Source organism: Geotrypetes seraphini, chromosome 11, assembly GCF_902459505.1.
Source record: "Geotrypetes seraphini chromosome 11, aGeoSer1.1, whole genome shotgun sequence".
Lineage (NCBI taxonomy): Eukaryota > Metazoa > Chordata > Amphibia > Gymnophiona > Dermophiidae > Geotrypetes > Geotrypetes seraphini.
In genome coordinates this window covers 103,740,231-103,757,043 of record NC_047094.1, presented here as the reverse complement: position 1 = coordinate 103,757,043, position 16,813 = coordinate 103,740,231, and the positions used below count along the sequence as shown (strand labels likewise).

At 41.0% G+C, this 16,813-nt stretch overlaps 1 protein-coding gene across 4 annotated transcripts in view; it reads left to right on the top strand.

Moving 5' to 3' along the window:
- The window catches only part of CSTF1 (cleavage stimulation factor subunit 1), a 34,644-nt gene extending 27,359 nt beyond the window's left edge, over positions 1 to 7,285 (top strand). For all 4 annotated transcript variants that reach the window (XM_033914068.1, XM_033914069.1, XM_033914070.1 and 1 more), the window contains one exon: positions 6,551 to 7,285. In XM_033914068.1, coding sequence (XP_033769959.1) covers positions 6,551 to 6,810 — 260 coding nt within the window. In that variant the 3' untranslated portion in view covers positions 6,811 to 7,285. The remainder of the gene's footprint in view (positions 1 to 6,550) is intronic.
- The last annotated feature ends 9,528 nt before the right edge of the window (positions 7,286 to 16,813 follow it).

Genomic DNA, 16,813 nt, shown 5'->3' with positions numbered 1-16,813 from the left:
AAAGGTGGATTTCTACTATCATAAAGTGTAATATCAAATCCTGAGTAGCAGTCACAGAACACTTGTTAGTAAATCTATAACTATCGTAATCTTAACGATGGACCACTGGTCTGACCCAGCAACGGCAATTCTTATGTTCTTATGAAGTAGGATGGCACAAGGAAAAGCAGTTGCATAGTAGGGTCTAACTGTTTAAAAAACAGAACAGAAATTAATGATATTGAAGGCTAGTTGTTCTGTTGCAGAAGAGATGTACACTTCTTCCATATTCAGAGCTGGCCCGTGAATATGGAAAAATTGCAAATAACTTTTAGGGCTGACTCTAACCCACCCCGCCTACTTCCTGGACTTCTCCACACCTTTGCCTGGTGGTCCAGCAGTGAAGTGGGACAGGAGCGATCCTACACTCCTACCCTGTGCAGATCCATCAATAAAAATGGCTGCTGTGAGTTCCCATTGTGTATGTGTTATGTAATTTTATTCTTTAGAATAGTTTTCACTATCTTATTAGATACTGAGTCGGGTGGTTTAATTTCCCGGGTCACCCATGAAACCCTTTTTAAAAATTGGCATTAATATTGGCCACTCTCCAGTGTTCAGGTACTACAGACAATTTTGATGACAGGCTAGAGATCACTGAAAGTAGATCAGCAATTTCCTCTTTGAGTTCTTTCAGTATCCTGAGTTGTCTGTCATCTAGTCCAGACAATTTATTACTCTTAACTTGTCAGTTTAGCTCAGTACATCTTCCAGATTCACTGAGATTTCTTTCAGTTCCTCCACATGCTAACCCTTTAAAACCATTTCTGGTACAGGTAGATCTCTTGCATCTTCTTCCATAAAAACTGAAGCAAAGAATTCATTCAGTTTCTCTGCTATGGCCTTGTCCTCACTCACCCTTTTGATCCTTGATAATCAAGCAGTTCCACAGACTCCCTCACAGGCTTCTGCTTCTGATATACCTGAAAAAGTTGTTACTATGAGATTTTGCCTGTATGGCAAGGTTTTCATAATAATCTGTTTTAGCTGCCTTTTATCAGTGTTTGTTACTTCTTATTTCCTTCAGTCAGATCCTTTTTCCATTTTTAAAGGATGCTCTAATTAGCTTCTTTCACTTCCCCTTTTAACTACGCTGACTGTTGCTTGCTCTTCTTTCCACCTTTGTTAATACATGGAATACATCTGGTTTGGGCTTCCAAAATGGTATTTCTAAACAACATCCATGGCTGATTTAAAGTCTTAACCTTTGCAGCTGATCTTTTTAACCACTTTTTGAATTTAATCATAGTTGCCCTTTTGAAAATTAAATGCTGCTACAGTAGATTTTCCTTTGTGACCACACTTCAGGTATGAGCTCAGATTTGATCATGTTATGATCTCTGTTTCCCAGCAGACCCAACACACTTACCTCTTGTACTATTCCTTTCATGCCACTAAGGACTAGATTTAAAATAGCTCTCCCTTCTTATCTATTGTAGGTTCACACCGTTTTATTGCACCAATGTCAGACTTATCCAAGAGGAACATGAGCTTTTGTGATCTCTTCAAACATCATGCCTGTGACATTATAAATGAATTAATGGAATTCATTTTCCAAAGCATTTAAACATAGTGTGAATGTTCAGCCTTATGCTACATAATTTACCCCCATTTTACAGATCCGTGCAAGAGGTTTAAAGTGCCAGCCCGCGTGCTGAATGCTCTGTGCTATTCCAGTACTCATAGGAACTCTGTGATCTTTGGACCAGTGCAGAGTATTCAGCATGCCGGCCAGTGCTAAAAACCTCTTGCATGGTTTTATAAAAGGGGGGCATAAAAACTAAACCTTATTTCATGATGAATAATTTTTGGACAATAATGTACTTTAAATAAAGAACTAATAGATTTTTCCTCAAGAAAGCATTTTTTTTTTTTTTTTTTTAAATTCTTTATTCATTTTTTTTTTCATCTTACATCAAGTACACAATATTACATCATTTAAAACTTTTACACATCACTTGAATTTCTTTCTATTGTCTCTTTAAAATCTCAATTTAAATTCAGATTAAAAATTCAGATTAAATTCACTAAGGCGCGCTAACCGTTTTAGCGTATGCTAATGCTTCCATAGACTATAATGGACGCATTAGTGTTTAGCGCGTGCTAAATTGGCTAGCGCGCTTTAGTAAACGGACCCCATGTTTTGTTTTGTTTTGTTTTTTTAAACCACCCTGCTTAGAACTGTGCTTCTCAACCCAGTTCTGAGTACACACCCAGCCAGTCACTCAGGCTTTTCACAATGAATATGCCCGAGGTAGATTTATGTGCAATATGTTCTTGGTTTGCAAATCTATTTTGTGCATATTCTGAAAACCCAAGAAGCTGGGTATTAGGGTGGTCCAAAAAAATCAAGTTCATGAAACATGACCTTCACAAGTCTGTGTCTGGACACTGTTAATTGTGTCAAATTAAAATTATAAGCCTTTTGGTGAACATTTAGAGGTTGCTCAATGATTTTTAATTTAATATTTAACACCTCCCCACTCTCGTTTACAAAAGCGCAGAAGAGGTTTTTAGCACCAGCCGGCACTCTGAATGCTATGCGCTGCTCCGACAGTCATAGAGTTCCTATGAGCATCGGAGAAGCGCAGAGCATTCAACATGCCAGCTGGTGCTAAAAACCTGATCCGTGCTTTTGTAAAAGGGGGGGAAATGCAAGTACAGAATTTATATTGATTTTCTATCTTAACCTGAATTGTGAGCAAATGCATATGGAAAGAAGTTAAATACATACTGTCACTTACAGCTGAAAATAGGCTTTCTAGCCTTATGATTTGTTATGCATTGTTCAGTGTTCAGTGATCAGATAACTAATTTCATTATTCCACAGTAAATACAAAATGTTTATGTGCGAATGCTAAACGGTAGTCCTACATTCATTCAGTATTCTTCAGTGTGGCTTTGGAGCAAGTTGGATAGGTCTTTCTGTGCTGAATAACAAGGCGGCGGAGGAGGAGTTGCTTCTACTCATTCTTGGTGAAACTTGAGCTAAGGCAATTGCTCTTTCAGCGGAGTCATTGACTACTGTCATTGATTATGCTGACTGCTTCAAATACTGGTAGTTTGGCTTATCTCTCCCAATTTGCAGGATCTTTAACCAGAAAATTTTGAGCCTTTTCTATCCATTTTTGTCATAAGTTCTCTTTGTTATACATGATGCCAGGCTAATGGGACCGAGTGACTCGGAATTGCAATTGAGATGTTTCACCAAACTTGTTGATTGTGGAAGCTGAAGGTTGCCACCATCTTAGACTTGACCTCATTGCTTAGTCTATCATCACAAAAGGCAAGAACAGCCAAAATTTCTGACAAATACCACACGTCTGGTGAATGTTGTTGACGCAGCCTTAGCAACAGCCATGTTCGGATATTTCTGGAGTTCTGAAACCATAAGCAAGTATGACTGGTGCTTTTTAGAGAATGACACATGACTTGGTACCCGTGGGTAACCTGCCGGAAGGGGGAAAAAATCAACTGCTTGCGGCAGATACAGGGACAAGGCCATTCACTGCTCCTTGGAACAGTGAATGGCCTTGTCCCTGCAGTAAAGGATCTGCTGTGAGTTGCCTCCCTTTCCACCCCTCCAGGTCAACAGCCCCCCTTCGCGAGTCCAGCAGCCACCATCCCTCCCTATTGTGGGTCTAACAGTCCCCCACCCTCACACCTATTGTATTTGCCACTGCTGGGGATCCCATTTATAAACAGACTTCCTTCCTGCCCTCCAGCTGCATACCCCCCTCCGCCGAAGCTGACACGGAAGGCCTTCCCTCTGATGTCAGAGGGAGGCCTTTCGTGTCAGCTGGGGATCCCAGTTACCTCACTCAAGAGTCCTCCTTCCAGCTGGGCTGCTCCTTCCTGCTTTCATCCACACTTGTTTGCAGGGCAGCTCTTGCATGCTTCACGTGGCTGACCCTGTGTGCTGGTGCTCTTCCCTAGATACAGTAGGGGGTTTGGTTTTTTTTTAAACTACTGAGCATGTGCGGACACCTTGCCTCTGGAGCTCCACCCCCTGGTTATTCAGTTATGTCACTAACTTAGATAATAAATGGTTAAGAGGGGATGGAGGGTGAGCAAGTGTGGCTACATTCCCCTGCTGTCTATGGAGAACCCCTGTTACAGGTAATCAACATTGCTTTCTATGTCTAGAATCCATGCTACTCTAGTATAATGTGTGTGTGTGTGTGTGGGGGGGGGGGGGGGTTCCAGACTGAAAAAAGAAAAAAAAACTTAAATGGAGTGTAGTAGACACCTTCTGGTGAACCTATCTGCTGTGGTGCAACGGGCAGCACAAAGAATATAAAAGAAATGGGCCTTAACAAGTATTCCTTTTGTAAAACTAATTTGACATAGTAGGAAATTGCCAGGCCCCTAAAAGCTTGTATCTGATGCTAGCCTGGCCTGGGAGGAGCTACCTCCGTCCATTTTGGGCTCTGGTCAGAAGAGAAGCTGCCTGAGCCATAGGCTGTAAAAGGGAGTGAAAAACCGTAAAAGATAAGCAAAAAACAAACAGGAAATCCAAAGAACTGCTACAATCAAGAAACTGAAAAAGATTGTATAATTCAATAAATGAAGAACAAAGCCACAAAATGCATCCCACCCTCCAAAAGAAAGTGCAAGGAAAAATGTATTCCTGAACATTTTTGGGAGGGAGGGAGGATGGTGGAAAGATTTGGCTGGTATGCAGGATTTTAAATCTAGTGAACCAAAAAGATGAAAATATATATATTTTATGTTCCTGGGGAAAAAAGACCATTCAAAGTGGCATACTAAAGTGACCCTTCCAAGACCGAAAACGAAACAAATTCTCAAACATTCCCCCTAACATCATCTTTTTGACACCAGTTATCTCTGTCCATTTTTTTTTTTTAAACCTATGGTAAAAGAAGAATTAATAATCTGAAAAGCACCTTTCTACCCCTCCCCCTCCCCCAGGTTTTAAGTTTCTTTTAACGAGCAATTCTCATACTTAGCTAGATCTCATTGGCTATGATAATATCGCTTTGCAAAGCTTAACTTTCCTCTTTAGTAGATTGTACAAAATCTAGAGTTCAGATTCCAAGCATAAATTTTGAAAATGCATCCAGTTCAAATCCAGGCTTATAAGGGAGGAGTTAAAACCAGAAATGTTTCTTTAGTAAATGAGCATTCTAGCACAAAGACTGGAAATTACCATCCCAAGGTTTTACAGACACTTCTCTCTTTAAGAAACCTGGAATACTGGAATAGCTTATAAGAGTTGATGCAGTAACTGGGGGTGGTAGATGAAGTCTTATGGCAGTATCTCTCAAACTTTTTTAGCTCTGGTATATTAAGTGGAGTAAATGTTTTTCATAGCACATTATAATTGACATTATAAAATTGCAAAACCAACCAAAAATTAAATTTGAGAGTTTTTTTAAAGTTCTTTAAACTATGTATGGTTAATTGTAACCACAGTGAAACTAAAGTAAGTAGAATTGCTAATAAACACAATGGATGTACTTGTTTTTGAGTGCAAATTAACTCAAAATGCGGCTCAATAGTCAACAAACACGCATTTCCTCATCTACCATCAGTAGTCATTCTCTTTTTTTTAATTTAATTTCTGTCAGAGACGAAAATCCAAGTTCACAAAGATAAGAAGATTCAAATGGTAACAAAGCCTTGATTGCTTTGTTGCTGAGGTTAGGATAATTACTGCATAAATAATAAAACTAAAAGAATGATGCTTGTCTGGGTGGTTATACCCTTACACACACAGACACTCATAACATTGACAGACTCTTGCATACATGACCTACATGTCAACTATTCTAGTGTATACTTATGAAGGGAAGTAAAATTTTGGAATCTCATGGCACACCACTGTGCTGTGGCATACAGTTTGAGACACACTGTCTTATGCATTGAAAATAAGGAGTTTAAGTTTTTTTTTGTTTTTTTTTAATTAATTCTTTATTCATTTTTGCATATTACAAGTGTATTAGATAAAATCATACGAACTTATAAATACACACTTGATTAACTTTCATGTAACACGTTAAATACAGCATTTCATTACATATTTATATTCTATAATATCTTGAATATTATGTAATACACCTAATATCTAAACAATTATTATTAAATAGAAAACCCTCCCATCCCGTCCCCACCCATTATAGAATTAGATCCAAATACAGCAAAACTATTGATATATTCATTATGAGATGAATAACATAATACTCACCCTTTTCCCCTCCTACCAAATATCTCACTTTGGGAAAATGTTATTATTCATTACAAAAGTCTGTTAATGGCCCCCAAACCTTTTGAAATTTACCAAAATATCCTTTCTGTGTTGCTATTGTACGTTCCATTTTATATATATATATGACAAATAGAATTCCACCAAAAGTTATAATTTAATCTGTCATAATTTTTCCAATTGTATGTTATTTGTTGTATTGCTACTCCAGTCAAAATAAATAAAAGTTTAAAAGATTGTCCTGTCATGTTGAAGAGGTTTGATAAGGACTTTTTGCTTTCCCAGGAGCTGGTTTGGGTGGAAGACAGGTTCATAGAACGCAAGCTGTCTTCAACCATACAGAAGACTATGTTCTGCTTCCAGATGAAAGGACCATAAGCCTTTGTTGCTGGGATTCAAGGACGGCTGAACGGAGAAATTTACTCTCATTGGGACACAATAACATCGTGCGCTGCATTGTGCACTCTCCTACTAACCCTGGCTTTATGACCTGCAGTGATGACTTCCGAGCTAGGTTCTGGTATCGAAGGTCTACGACGGACTAAAGACTGCAGTTAAACCAGGGCTCTTTTTCATTTACACCATCAAACATGGGAAGGAAGACCCTGCCAATAAGCATATGGAATAAGTGCTTGTGTATGCAGCCTGGACCAGATCAAACCACAGTCTGTGTTTCAGGTCCATAATGTTAACCAGTGTTCTACAATACATATCTTGATTTAGTTAGTTTTTGTGTGGTTTTTAAATCCAGAATATAAATGAAACAAATTTATTATACAGAAATCACTCCTGCTTAATCTGGATATATTTTACTAATTTTTGTACAGTCATCACAAATTTAAGCTACTACTGTATTTTTACAGAGGTCTGTTACCTTTTGAATATAATTCAGAATTGGGGAAATAATGCTTTATATTGAAATAGTCTTACTCATTCTACACTTTACAGAAACTCACATCCCATTTTGTAAGTACTGTTTTTCTGCTGGATGTAATTAAACATTTACAGTTTTTAATTGTATACGTGTTCTATTGTTAAACACCGGGGATCTTACTTCTGGGTAGAATACTTTTGAATTTTGGTGCATGCACCATTGTCCTATAAATTGCAACTATGTCCTATCAAATACACTTTTTTCCAGCCCTTGTGTTATCCAAAAGGCAACCACAACATTAGAATATGTCTGAGGCCTTTGTATTTTAATGCACATTAACTACTACAGGTAGTTCCACTGAGGATAAACCAGCAAAAAAGAAAGATTGTTTACCCCAACACTGCAAATAATTTGAGGTACTCCCTTGAATGGTAATCTGTATATGAATGAAAGGACCTTACACACTGTCGCCTAGCTCCTAGAGCCAATTGCCTTTGTTGGTTCTATTTTAAACATTCTTGTATAATCCCAGTCTATTCCTGGACAAGTGGATAGTCAGTCCCACTCGCGAGATCTCTTGTAGGAAGCTTCATTTACATATTTTTGATCCTCCCCTCTTTACCTCAGGACTGTCCTCGGACTTCCAATTGTCTTCCTTCAAGTGAGACAGTAGGAGCTAATCTTTTCTGCTCACTGAATGGGATGATTCATCGCTAGACATTTCAACACGGCTGTGATGAGTCATCTATGTGATAAATCGCTCCGTGCCTCTCTTCTCCACTCACCACCCATGTCTCTCAACCTCTCTTCTTTACCCATCCCCCACCGATGCCTCTCCTCCTCTCTGCCTCACCCCTCCCCACATACCTCTTGTAAGGTTGACCAGCACATCTTCTACCCCCTGCTCAGTCTGCCTTGGTACTCTTCTGATGTCACTTCCTATTCTCGGGACCAGGATGTGATAACGGAGGGGAGACGAGGCCAGCGTGAGCAGGGGGGGATCGAAGACTCTGCGCCAGCAAACATTTCTACAGGTATGCAGGCCATGGGTGGGGGGCACTTCTATTTTGGGGTGTGTGAGGGAATAGCCACCCCACACAAGATGTCAGATATACGGGGAGGATGCGGGGGAAGGCACTTCAGCGCTGAATCGTCCATGATGAATCAGCCTAGACCCTCTGCTTGTGCTTATTTTTTCTCTAAATCAGGGTCCTCAGAGTTGTCAAGGCCATGTCCAAGCTCTTTCTGATGGCAGAAGCCTTTAATCACCGTTTTGTTTCTCCACAGCTGGATTCCTTGGTGGCACAGGTCATGATCACTGGGGTCCTTGGTCACGACCACAGATGTAATTCCTTGGATGTGGGTTCACTTGCACCCGCTGCAAGATGCGGTTAACTCCCGTTGGATTCCGCAGAGGGATTTGCTGCATGTTAAGCTCCCTTGGGCGGCGGAGGCTCAGCACAGGCTAGGCTAGTGGTTGAATCCTTTCTGTCCAGAGGAGTTCCCCTCCAGATCTCCATCTGGGTGATCTTGATGATGGACTCCAGTTTTTATAACTGGGGGGTGCTTTGTGTGGCAGTCCAATACAGGGCCGTTGTACCCCTTCTGAGAGAAAGTGGTTGATCAATCATTTGGAGCTTCGAACAATCTGGCTGTCTCTCTTAAGATTGCACTCCAGATATGCTTGTTAAATAATGTGAAAACTTATAAATAAATAAATAAATAAAAAAAAAGATTGCACTCCAGAACAAGGCAGTTTGAGTCATCTTGGACAGTGCCACAGTGTCAACAGTCAACAGTGGGGCACTCAGAGCATGCCTCTGTGGCAGGAGGCTGAAATGCTCGTTTGCTGGGCAGAACGGCATCTTCTGGCTCTTTCAGCTGTGCACGTAGCAAGAACATTCACTGTGCAAACGGATTATCTCATACATCAACTCTGAATCTAGGAGAATGGTCCCTGTCCCAGAGAGCTTTCCAATGTATAGTAGAAAGATGAGAATGCCCAATGTTCGACCTGATGGCATCGGCGGTCAACAAGGTGATTTGTTTCATCAGCTAAAAGCAAAACAAGAAAAACCAATGGGGCCTGCAGTGAAAATGCAAAACCAAACCAAAACAAAACTGCAGGAATTTATTTATAATACAAAATCTTACATGAACAACACATATAAAACAAGTACATGAGCTGTAATAAATGTATCCAAAAAACTGGTCCTAATATTCAAATGGACCGGACCAAAGCAGAGAGTTGGACGCCTTGGTGCAGCCATGGCCTCAGAAGGGACTTCTCTCTGTCTTCCCTCCATGACCCATGATAGGCTGTCTTCTGCAGGGAATCAAGACTGGGTCAGATGATTATTGTGGTGCCTGATTGGCCGAGGCGCCTGTGGTATTCTGACCTAATTTGGCTGCAGCTAGAGCAGAGGCTCAAACTTCCCTGTCGCTCTCGCTTCCTCACGCAGGGTACCATTGCCCTGCAGTAACCGGACCGCTTTGGTCTTACGGCCTGGCTGTTGAGTGCGCAGACTTAGTGCACAGCAGTGGTCCCAAACCCGCGGCCCAGGGGGCCACATGCAGCCCGCCAAGTACTATTTTGAGGCCCTTGGTATGTTTATCATAATCACAAAAGTAAAATAAAACAGTTTCTTGATCATATGTCTCTTTAGCTATAAATAACAATATTATTATTAAGACTTAGCCAAAAGGAAAGATTTATAAATTATAAAGAGTTTTACCCAGTCGAGAGCCGTATTCCAGTCAGGTTTTCAGGATTTCCCCAATGAATATGCATGAGATCTATTTGCATGCGCTGCTTTCAATGCATATTCATTGGAGAAATCCTGAAAACCCGACTGGAATACGGCTCTCAAGGACCAGAGTGCCCTACCCCTGGTTTTACCTCATGCAAAATTGTCATTTCTTTAATAAGACATTAACTATTTTTTCTGAGGCTCTCCAAGTACCTACAAATCCAAAATGTGGCCCTGCAGAGGGTTTGAGTTTGAGACCACTGGCTTAACTATAACCATGACATCCTGTTTGTCTTTGGGAAGCAGATTGTGATGTCATAATGCCTCATTCCACTAATAAGTGCCAACCTCATCAGTGATGTCACAATGGCTTGATTGTCCTGTCCTCTCCCTCCAATTATTCCGCAAACAACTGAAAACTTGGCTTTTCACCAAATTGTAATTCTATCCTCCCCCCTTTTTCTTCCCTTCTACATATAAGTTCATATAAACCTTTTCCTTCTTTACCTATATTTTAAGTTCTTGTAAACCGTGTCGAGCTTCATATTCGTAGAGATGATGCGGTATATAAATTTAAAGTTTAGTTTAGTTAGTTTAGTTTAGTTCTCCCCTCTGCCTTCCAACCCAGCCAGCAGATTAACCGTGACCCTTAACTCAGTGGTCTCAAACTTTTTAATAAGACATTAACTATTTTTTCTGAGGCTCTCAAAGTACCTACAAATCCAAAATGTGGCCCTGCAAAGGGTTTGAGTTTGAGACCACTGGTGCACCGAGATTACTCGGCAAGAGTGATAGCTACCATCTTGCACAGCAATAAGAAGTTGACTGTGGCAGTGTATGTGAAAGCTTGGGGAAGTTTTCAGCATTGGTACGCTCAGAAGAACGAAGATCTGAGCTTGATGTCGATCCCACTTGTGCTTGCCTTTCTTCAAGAAGGCCTGGAAAAGAGATATGCAGTTGGCTCTGTGAGGTACCTTTCGAATCCCTGATAGTCCAGCAATGAACCGTGACAGGAGCGAAGGAAGGTCGTTCCTGCCGCAGTTCACCACTGGACCACCAGGGATTCGAAAGGTATGCGGGGGAGCCGGGATGGAGGTAAGAGTTCATCAGCTGAGACAGGAGGCGGGAGAGATCCCTCCTGTTCTAGCTCACTGCTGGACCACCAAGCCTTACAAAAGGCGCAGTGGGGGCATGCAAGGCATCAAGAGGGAAGAGGGGGACAGAGTACAGAACTGGGAAGGGAGGGAAGGGAGCAGGATGCAGAACCTGGCAGGGGAGGGAGGGGGATCAGGGTGCAAAGCTGGGCAGGGGAAGGATGAGAGGGGACTGGATTCAGAGCCGGGCAGGGCACTGTTAGAGTCAAACTTTTTCCCTCCTTTTTTGGGGCGGAGGGAGAGAAACGGTTACATTGGTTTATTTTTTGAGTATACGGTACATGGAAAGTGTGTGCCTAATCTTACAGAATTTAGTCCTACAAGTTGCTGGGGCTTAATTTGTTTGGGACAGGCAGAGGTAGTTTTATAAAATATGCCTTCTTTCCTCTTCCAAACTTGCTACCTGTTCTCTGATCTATTCCCACCCATCTATTCACTATCTCTCCTGATGTCATCCTTTGTATCATATCCTTAATCTTTCACTTTTTACTGGAACAGTTCCTGCTGCCTTCAAACATGCTGTAATTACACCATTCCTCAAAATACCTTCATTGGATCCTACCTGCCCTTCCAGAATTTAAGAGGAGATACATGATAGCTAATATATTAGTATAAAAAAAAAAAAGAAGCGGGATCTAGATAGTCCAAAATTCTTTGACATGTTTGATGGGATTTCCTTTTTCTGGTTAGCTAGTAGAGTGGCTTGGTTCTCTTAAATTTGTAGTTTCATGTAATGGTATGTTGTGAAAAGCCTGCATACAATGTTAAACTGGCAACAGGAAATTGCACATATCCTGTGAATATCTTGGTTTTTTATTGTTTCTGAAATCTCCTTAATAGTAACAGAAGGCTGTATTTTCAGTTTAAACCGGGGTATAACTAAATAAGCTATTTCATAATCAAAAACATTAGCTTTTGCAGGTAATAAATGTATTCAAAAAACTGGTCCTAATATTCAAATGGACCGGACCAAAGCAGAGAGTTGGACGCCATGGTGCAGCCATGGCCTCAGGAGGGACTTCTCTGTCTTTCCTCCATGACCCACGATAGGCTGTCTTCTGCAGAGAATCAAGACTGGGTCATGTTCATGAAATGACTTATCCATGTACTTAGATTGCCAGAAGTACTGAATGGAGTTTTTGCCTTGCTCTGGTTTTAGAGAATATTGATATTAGTAAGCACAATTATTAAATTGTTTGGTACATTTATTTTTTGTGTAGCTGAATTCTCTTGTTTTATTTATATAAGGTAGTTGAGAATTTCATTATTTTATATTTACCTCTCTACTTACTTTGTCGTTTGTTTAACTTATAACCCATTTTGAGCTCTTTGAGGAAAATGGGATAGAAAAATTAAATAAATGAATAAATAAACACCTTCAAAACAAATATTGAAGGAAGTATTTGATTACAATGACAGTGAATTCTCTTGTTTTATTTTTACAAGTTAAACATACATAAAATAGTTAACAGGTTACAATATGACATAATTACAGTACAAGTTTACGATACAGGTTGTGTCCTAATTCTATACATACTAGGGGTCTAATACCAATAAATATAATATAGAGTTTACAGGTTATAATCTGCCATAGTTATCCTTAACATTGCAAGTTTTTTCAGTATAAGTTTTTGTCCTAACTAGACATATACTAGGGATCTAATATCAATATATGTGGAGGGCCATAATAAAAAATATATATGTCTAAGTCTGATTTGGGTGTAGGGCTCTAATCGCCCAGTCGGCAGCGGCAAAATGTCCATTCTCGAAAAGTAAGTCTAAAAATTTTTTTTTTTTTTTTGTGAAAATCGTCTATCTGTCTTTAAACCACATTTTCAATCAAAATTTAGTCCAGGTCCCGAATGCCCAGAACAAGACCATTTGAACATGGGATGAGCCAGCATTGTGATGGACTGGGTACCCAGACATAACAACAGAGCAGTGGGGCACCTTACAGGGCACTGCTGTGAACTTCACAAAAAAGGTGCCACATAAACATCTCAAAATACCTCAAAATCGGCAATAGCTAAAGAGGGAAACCTCTCCATACAAATTCCAGAATGAGAGAGAATAGCAAAATATATGCAAAAAAATCAACCATACGTTATAGGAGGAAGACCTCAGTACTGGGGGAACTGCAATCAATCAGATTTTTCAGCAGTGAACCCCTAGGCTGACAACTCATATATTCAATCATTTCAACTTAAATGGGTTTGCCCCATATATCACAATGTTTCCTCTGTAATTGTGATACTAATGAGTGAAAAAATATATATCCTAAAATAAAACCAAAGTATGTGAAAATGTGTTTATACTGTACTCTTTTCATTCTGAAAAAAACTATCCTCAATTTTCTTTTAGCTGCATATATATAGTAACAGAATATCAGTCTTATCTGTTTTTGTAAAGAAAGTCAGTCACTGCCCGACAGAGCTCTATTTCGTTATCTTCCTCAGGAACAGAAACCTTTTGATCTTTTATAACTCCATTACAGGCTAGAAACAATGAAAAAACCTGTGAGGAAACTTTGGAGTTTAGCCTAAATCAAGCTTTTCTTCCTCCACTTACATGGAAAGTTAATCGAATTACAAACAATGCAATCATTGAAGTTAACATATTAAATGCATGCGATAAAGAAAAGGAAGAAGGAGGAGTTTACAGGCCAACAGACCTAAAGGACCGTAATAATGAGGAAAGAAGTAGAATAATAATAATAATAATAGAAGTAGAATAATAATATAATATGTTTCATCTTATGTAGAATAATATAAGTTTCATCTAGGCAGTCTTGTCAAACATTTGATTATCCCTGCAGGATGACTAATTTTAAGTTGGCCCACATCCTGCCCTAACCACTCCTCCACAAATGCCCCTTTCAGCTCTGGGCGCATAGTGGGCTTCAGAGGTTTAAATGTACTGGATACGTCCAAAAAGCTGTTTCGATTATCGGCACTTGGACAACTTGTCTTTTAGGACGACCAAGTGCTGACTTAGACGGATTTTTAGACGGATTTGAGTTTTGATTATGAGCCCCATAATGTACTGTTTCAGGTTAAATTTGCCATAGTTTCAGTGGAAGATTTTACAAATGCAAGTTTTTATCCTAATGTGATACATACTGGGATCTAGTACCAATATACATTTCTTTGTAATCCATCCGTCATGGGCAGGGGAGTTAGGTGAAGAGGTATGTTTTTACTGCTTTCCTAAAGCTGAGGAGTCGTTCAAGGGATCTGATCTGTGGGGGGATTCAATTCCAGTGGCTCGGTATGAAGTGGGAGTAGGAACGTCATTTGACGGTTTGCAGTTGCAGGGCACAACCAGGAGGCGTTTTGAGGTGTATTTCGTCCTGGGAGCAGAGGGACTTGTTCGACATGTATGGAGGAAGCTTTGCCATCACATAGCCCGGTGTCATGTCGTTCAAGGATTTGAATGCTAGTATCAGGCCCTTGAAGATACAGCGTTTGGCTATGGGCAGCCAGTGAGCCAACACTAGAGCTTGGGAGACAGGATCATGGTCACAGAAGTTTTTTAGAAGTCTGATTGCTGCGTTTTTTACATGCTGGAGATGTATGTTGCTCGCCGTGAGACCATTGAATAGGGCGTTGCAGTAGATCATGCAGGAAAGGATTGGGTGAAGTTAGACTCATAAAAGCAGTTTCTTATTTTTCGGAGTTGACGTAGGTAGTAAAATGAGAAAGATATCACTCTGCAGTGGAAAGGTTTTCTAGAGTTGCTGAAAAGCAGCTTCTAAGTTAGAGGTTGGATGGTGCTTTGAGGTTTAAGGGCCCTTTATAGAAACCCATGGTAGCGATTTCCAGCACGGCAAATGCAGCAAAGCCCATTCAATTTCTGTGGGCTTCATTGCATTTGCCATGCCGGGAATCACTACTATTTGTTAGCATGCTAGCTGAATGATGCATCCATGCCCTTTCCAAGTTAAGAAAAATAACACACATAGGGCAAAACTATTGCGGAATGCTTTTTTTAGCATGTCCCTGTTAGGCCAGTTTTAGTGCATGATAGCACCTGACATGGCTTAGTAAAACCTGCCCTAGGGACCCATCAACCAGATAGGTTTTCAGGGATATTCACAAAGAATATGTGTGAGAATGGAAACACAGTATTTGCTATTTAATCTCATGTGTATTCATTGTGGATATCCTGAAATTTTGACTGGCTGAGGGGGGGGGGTCCCTAGGGCAGGTTTGGGAAGTCCCGACCAGAGAGAATGGAGAATGAAGTGACTTGTATGAGATCACAAGAAGTATCCATAGCGTTTGCACCATGGTGCCCCTAGTGTTCAGCCTGCTGCTCTAACCATTAATGGATAGATTAAAGCAAAGGCACTCGCAAGTTGAGTGCTAGGCTAATATTTTATAAAGGTAGAGTTGGGCACTGAAGCCATTATAATAATAATAATAATTTATTCTTGTACTAGTCTTATAGCCCGTTACATTAACGGGTGCTAGAATATATGTGTGTGTGTCTGTCTTTATTTCTTTCTTTCTCTCTCTCTCTCCTTAGCCGCTTTCTGTATTTCTGTCTTTCTTTCTTTCTGTCTTTCTTTTTCCTCGGCTGTCCACCCATTCTCCCTTCCTTTTACCTTCCCTGTGTCAACCACCACCCCTTCACTGCTCCCCTTATCCAGCAGCAGCCCTTCTCCCTTTTTTTAATCTCCCCCCTGTCTAGCAGCACCTCTTTCCTGTCCCCCTGTCCAGCAGTAGGCCTCCCTTCCTTTTTCTCCCCCCATCTCTTCCCCTGTCCATCAGCGCCTCTTTCCTGCTCTCCTGTCCAACAGTAGGCCTCCCTTCCTTTTTCTTCCCCCCTAGCACCTCTTTCCTGCTCTCCCGTCCAGCAGTAGGTCTCCCTTCCTTTTTCTCCCCACGTCTCTTCCCCTGTCCAGCAGCACCCCTTACCTCACGTCTGCCCTCTGCCGACAGCAGCCTCCACGCCGCCTGAAGCCGACAAAACCCTAAGCCGCGCATACGCACTCCTACCTGCGGGGACCTACAGCACACGGAAAACGGGAGCACGCAGGTAAGAGTGCGCATGCGCGGCTTAGGGTTTTATTATATTGGATACCGCCAAAGCCATTATAGAAGGCTTAGTCTGTATTTGAATATCTGAGCATTAAAGTCATATCAAAGACTGGTGCAAATGTGCCTAAATACTGTCCATTCTTCTCTAACCGGCATAGATTTTTTTAGGCGCCCAAGCTCAGTAAAAAAAAGGCGCAGTTGAAACAATGTTTGTAACTGAGGTTCAAGGCACTTACCAGTGCAGCAATCACACCTCCATAGGCGCTTTAGGCAGAATGGCACTGTGAGCATGGCTAATGCCACAAGTGGTATTGGGCAGCTTAAAGGAATACTTACAGAGGCCGCGATCCACATCATAGGTAGGCACCGGAAATGAGGCCAGAAAAACCCTGGCCTACATTTCTGGTGCCGAAGGTGCGATTGACCTGCGCTTCGTTGCATGACTGACGCGCCGACAACGCCAGTTATAAAATCCAGACCTTAGTGCACCCGACCCGCCCACGTCACCTTTGCAGTTATGCTGGACAGAATTTAGGTGCGGTTCTTGAAACTTAACAACTAAATGCAGTTACATTTGTGCCAATTAATGCGGCAAGGGTCATCATTGTCAGTTAAAGCCATTTAGTGGCCATTTACGTTAGGTGCTGTTCTATACTTGTATACAATTTTGAGCACTAGTCATTAAGGGGCAAATTCTATAAGAAGCGGCCAAAAGTTGGGCACCGTTC